The following is a 5,627-nucleotide window of genomic DNA, read 5'->3' as shown; positions in this document are numbered from 1 at the left end:
TCTCTACGATGACACCTTTGTCCGTCATTTCCGACAGGTGTTAAAGAAGAAAGAGAAACAGACCACCTTGGTCATGTTTTTCAAGAAGCCAGCGGGCAAAAAACAAAGGATGGAACAAGAGAAGTTGACCCTGCAAGTTCCGGTAGCCTGTCCTGAATCTGACTCCGATTAAAAAACAAAAAAAAAGACCCGCTGCAATGTGTAAAAAGTCTGTATCTGTATGAATGTGTAAAGAAAGTGTTCTTCCACCTCCTCCTCACAACATCTGACTACCCGGCATAATTGGTGTCTGCTCCATTTTCCATTTTTTATGGTACAGTACGGTTATTTTATGCTGCGGAACGAATTATATGTTTTAACATGTATTTCTATGGGAAAATGTGTTTCGTATAACGTGCACCTGGAACGGATTAAGTACGTTGTACGAGGCACCACTGTATTTGATTTATTTATATGAGTGTAATTGTAATTTAAGATCATACAGAAAGCATATTGCTTTCTAATTTTCTTTTTGAAAAATATTCAATATTACAGATTTAGCAATTTTAAAGTTCAGTTTGAAGCTAGTAGAGTATTAGACAGGTTTTCAAAGGATGTCTATTAAAACCCCATTATCTAATAATAATCTTTTTTTAATTTTGATAATTTGCTCAATAATTTAATTCAAATTACCATAATAAATTGTATCCATATTTTGAAATTATTTAGAATTTTTGCAAGGTAGTAACGAGGTTGTGGCTGAAGTTTTCATCTCTAAAACGTGAATGTCGAATGCCACTTACAAAAATACAAGATAGCAACTTTCGATATTCACATTTTAGAGATGAAAACTTCAGCCACAACCTCATTACTATCAAAATTGAAAACTTTTAAATTTTCAGTACACATGAAATATGAAATCATATATTTTACAAGAAAAATTACTCTATTATTATTGTTATAGTTGAAATAGATGTTTGTTAGAATGTTTTCATTGTTCTACACATAAAAACATCATAATTTCAATAATATATTAAATCATTATTCTTGTTTCTTAACAGCATACTTGTATGAAATATCCTTTTAATAGTGATCAGATCAATATTTATTCAAAATTTCCAAATTATGTAACAATAATAATTTTTTCTTATATACAAATAGAATGCTCATGAAAATACTTTTTATATATATTTGGTATAATTTTAGTTATATACTTTATGGCACCAAATTCATTCGTTACAAAACTGTTCCATAGATTTTATGTAATATTATTTTATTGATATATGATAAAAAATCTATGCAATCTAATTTATAAATATTATTTTTATATTTTAATATTAATTTGTTAAAATAATATGGAAATGATTAAAAATGTATTTTTTAATTTAAAAATAAATTTTTACAAATAGTTAATTTGATATTATCTATCTATCTTCTTCTCAGCAATATAAGTTACTTATACTAATAAACACATCTGATTACATTCATCGTTCAAATGGTTCCATTAGAACGATGAATGTAAAAGCCTGAAGGTGGCCTATCCGAATAGGCTGAAAACATTTGGAATAAAGAAAAAAACTCGGCAAATATAATCAGGTGTGTTTATTAGTATAAGTAATTTGATATTATTATTACAAAAAACAACACTGTACAAGCAAACTGGAATTATACATACAAAGAATCACATCTAAATGCAAAATTTCTAGCACAGTTATTTCGTTTTATATTTCCTGAAGAGGACCAATAAACTAGTGATTGAAAATGTTCGAATACTGAATTTGGGTGTTTCTTTGCTGGAAATTTTGCATTTAGATGTGATTCTCTGCATGATATTATTATTATTTTGTTAATTAGTAAAAAGTATTATATAAAGTAATATACTATATAATACATGTTTTATTTTAAAGAATATAATTTTAATTTAATTCTAATTTAGTTCACAAACTCAGCTTTTACTACATTGATATTTTTATTTTTTCTTATATTTTTGTAATAATAATTTATTTTTTAAACAGAATCCACTTCTGAGCAGAATCAACAAGACAGTCATAATGATCAAAATGTAAAGTACTTCAATATTATTTTACACTAATTTTTAAGTTTTTTTTTGTTATTTAAAGCATTTAAATATTGGTTATAAATATAAAGGTTTTTTTTATTCTTTGGATTGAATTTATTAGGAAATGTGTGTGTATGATATGTATGTATATATATATATAATTTAAATAAAGTGTATACTTATTACTTTAAGGATGAACCATCTAAAAAAAGAAATGTTCCTGAAAAAACTAAATCTAGTACATTATCTAGAAATATGCAGCCAGAATCATCTGACAAACAGAATCATAAGGTAAATATGCTAATTCAGTTGTATTTTTACATCATAATACATTGTTAATTATAAAGTTGACTTTGTTTTAGATTGAATATTTAATTAAATAGTATAGAACGACGGTGGTCAAACTGCATATTGTGCAGCTTTTCATAAATTTCATACATAGTAGTTATGCATATGTAATATTTTTGTAAGTTTGCTATTATGTAGGGTGATAACACATGGATTTTGAGAGTAACTCCCAACTTAACCTTGAACATACAACTGAAAGCTAAGAATACATTCATAAAGTCAAAGCAGTTAATCCAAATAGATATTTCAGAGGATATTAGAATGGGTGAGGTGGTGGATGTTGTCCTAATATAGTCAAAGACACAACAGTCATTATATATTGGAACATAAGATATGCTTTTTGTGGAGCTTAGCACTTTTTTGTTAATTCAGAAATATTAGATTTTATTTTTACCATTTTGTCTCATTGCCCATTCAAATCTATTTCAATTGAATGTGTATAAAAAAGACCCTTCCATACAAAAAGCAAGAGAGTACTTTTTCTCTGTCTCCAAGTTTGGCTGCTGATGTCTAACTTTTAAAATTTGTGCCACACCTGGACTTTGGCAGTGACCACACTGGTTGGGAAATACTTTTCTAAACTTTTATATCATAAATTTTTTCATTATAATTTTGTTAATAATTTCATAAATGTAGTAAGCATAAATTAATTAATACTAGATGATACATTTGATATTAGAACTATTATTATGTTAAATGCGAAAAACAAAATATCAAATTGTTTTCCTTTTATATAGGGGAACCCAGGGCGGAACGGGGTAGCAAATGAAGAAGTTAAAATTATGTCAACAATAAAAGAAAAATAACAAAAATATTACATTATATCCTTTATTTATTATATTTGACAAACAATTATTTAAATTACATTTTAAAAAATCAATAATTTTGAATGAAAAATAAATCATTACAAAAAAAGCTTGCCCACATCCCATTCTGCCCTGCACTCGAGGCAGAGTGGGTATGAGATTAGTGCTCAAATATTAGAAAAAAATATTAGTCTTGTTGCTTACAAAACTCGCAAACCAGCACTGAATTGTCATCGTCACTGTCAAAACCCACACAAGACATATGAGCCCATTTTTTGCATGCAACACATGAACATTAACCCTCAATCAACTGTGAGTAAACCTCAGTACAGTAAAGGCAAGTTGTATCATCATCTCTTTCCAAGTAATCGTCCCATTGTGCCCCACTTGTTGTGCCCCAAAGCACATGCTTTTAAAAATCAAGTAGAGAAAAAGTATATGATTACTTTTTGTGTTATTTCATTCTAAAAATACAAACAAACAAATCTTTAGTATAAGTTCACAATGTTCAATGTTGACTCAGGACATTCTTCAATATTTTAATTCTTGAAGTTAGACTATTTACAAAAATATATTAAATGTTAATATATTTTTGTAAATAGTCTAACTTCAAGAATATATTTTGTAAATATTGTAGGATCTGACGTTTTTAATGTTAAAAACGTCAGATCCTACAATAAAAGGCTGGCGTTTGATCATTTTTAATTGTGAATTTTTACCTTTTATTATTTGTCTTTTAAAGAAGTTTTATCTTCTAACCAATGTAACTGTGTCTTCTGTGGTTTGTGTAAAAGGATTTAATGATAGACTTGAAAATGTTAATATATTTTTGTAAATAGTCTAACTTCAAGAAAAAAAAAAGAAATCTTTAGTAAACTAGACTATATAAATTTGGTTAAATTATAAAATATACCATATACTTTCATTGTTTTAATGTTGATACACTTGTAATTTCATCAAAAAATCACAATGCAGTGTTTTATTGGTCAACAACAAAGCGAATCTCGGTAACCAAGTATTCACACTGACATGGTTGTCACAGTCTGAGTATAGGACAGGGAGCAAACCAATTAATTCCCTCACCTCTCTTCCATATGTAAATTCCCATTCTGCCCTGGGTTCCCCTATTGATAGTATAATAGCAGGTTTATCAACACGTGGTATAAGTATAATCAAATAAAAACAATTTCAGTTATTTGCATATATAGTAAATGTTAGGATAATTTGATTGATAATTTTTTTCTTATACAATCTCTTTTATACACCCAATTCTCTTTTTATGTGATTTGCTTTGATCTAATATGTTTCAATAAAATTGACATTTTAAAAATATTTATTTTGTTTTAGAATTAAAATCAAACATTCAAACTTCCTTTATTATATGAATATGGGAGCTGGAAAAAGTAACATACTAAAACTACATCTTTCACACACTTCCAACATGGAAAGTTTATCATCACAAATGTTTTCAGTTTTTTCCAGAGGCCTGTCTCAGGTTAAAATTGCTGTTTTTTGAATGCTGGCTGAGAATTTTAATTTTGGAATGTTCTATTCATTTCATTTTACAGACATCATATCAGTTTTGAATGATTTAAAACATTTTTTCATAAACTGACATGGTTACCAAATGATATAAATATCAAAATATTCAAATAATAATAAATAAAAATAAATGTTTAACAAAAAGATCACAAAGTGATTTATATTAAATAAAAATAGTAATCAACTGGGGATCTAATTAATTATTATTACACTTAAGGATGTTATAAACAAATGTCTACCATGCATCAGATTCCTTACTATTAATGTGAATCTTAAAGGAAGTAAAATAAAATAACTTACTGGAATATAAATGTCTTAAAATAATCAAACACCTTAGTATTTCCAGCAACAAAGTATTTAATACTTTGTTGCTGGTTATCTTCAGTTAAAACAAAAACGAACGTAAAATAGAATGCAAGCAATACAACGGTTTAAAAATTTGAAATTAATTACAACAAAATAAAAATAAAATAAAACGTAAAAACAAAATTAAATTACAATAAAATATTAAGAAAATTAATCGGTGTGGTAAAGAATTAAATTAAGTATTAAGAAAATTAATCGTCGTGATAAAAAGATTTCCATGCGCAGGATAGACTTTCTGCATCTCTATGGTTGATGCATCCTTTGTCAATATGGGCCTTGTAAATTTCAAGTTTTTCAATATGTTTAAGTACTTGTTTGTTGGTGGCGGTCCTAATTATGGATGCTTTGTCCCAATGTACATTAATATCTTGATGTTTAGCGAAGGCTGCAAGGATGGTGCTGTCCACGTTTTTAGTAATAGAATACTTATGTTCTTTAAGCCTCTGTTTTAAAAGTCTCATAGTGGCACCAACGTAAACGAGATCTGAATTAAAACAGTGGTCACTTAAAGAGATAGAATACACTCA

General features: G+C 27.5%; 1 protein-coding gene across 1 annotated transcript in view; it reads left to right on the top strand.

Moving 5' to 3' along the window:
• LOC111635295 (X-linked retinitis pigmentosa GTPase regulator-like) overlaps window positions 1–5,627 on the top strand; it is a 72,209-nt gene that overhangs the window by 62,129 nt on the left and 4,453 nt on the right. The window contains exons 16-17 of the mRNA XM_023380224.1: window positions 1,995–2,041; window positions 2,231–2,329. Coding sequence (XP_023235992.1) covers window positions 1,995–2,041; window positions 2,231–2,329 — 146 coding nt within the window. The remainder of the gene's footprint in view (window positions 1–1,994; window positions 2,042–2,230; window positions 2,330–5,627) is intronic.

The sequence above is a fragment of the Centruroides sculpturatus genome, unplaced genomic scaffold (assembly GCF_000671375.1).
Source record: "Centruroides sculpturatus isolate CEXI.00-Female unplaced genomic scaffold, Cexi_2.0 scaffold928, whole genome shotgun sequence".
NCBI lineage: Eukaryota > Metazoa > Arthropoda > Arachnida > Scorpiones > Buthidae > Centruroides > Centruroides sculpturatus.
The sequence above is the reverse complement of the archived record's forward strand: the minus strand, read 5'-3'. Positions and strand labels throughout refer to the sequence as shown.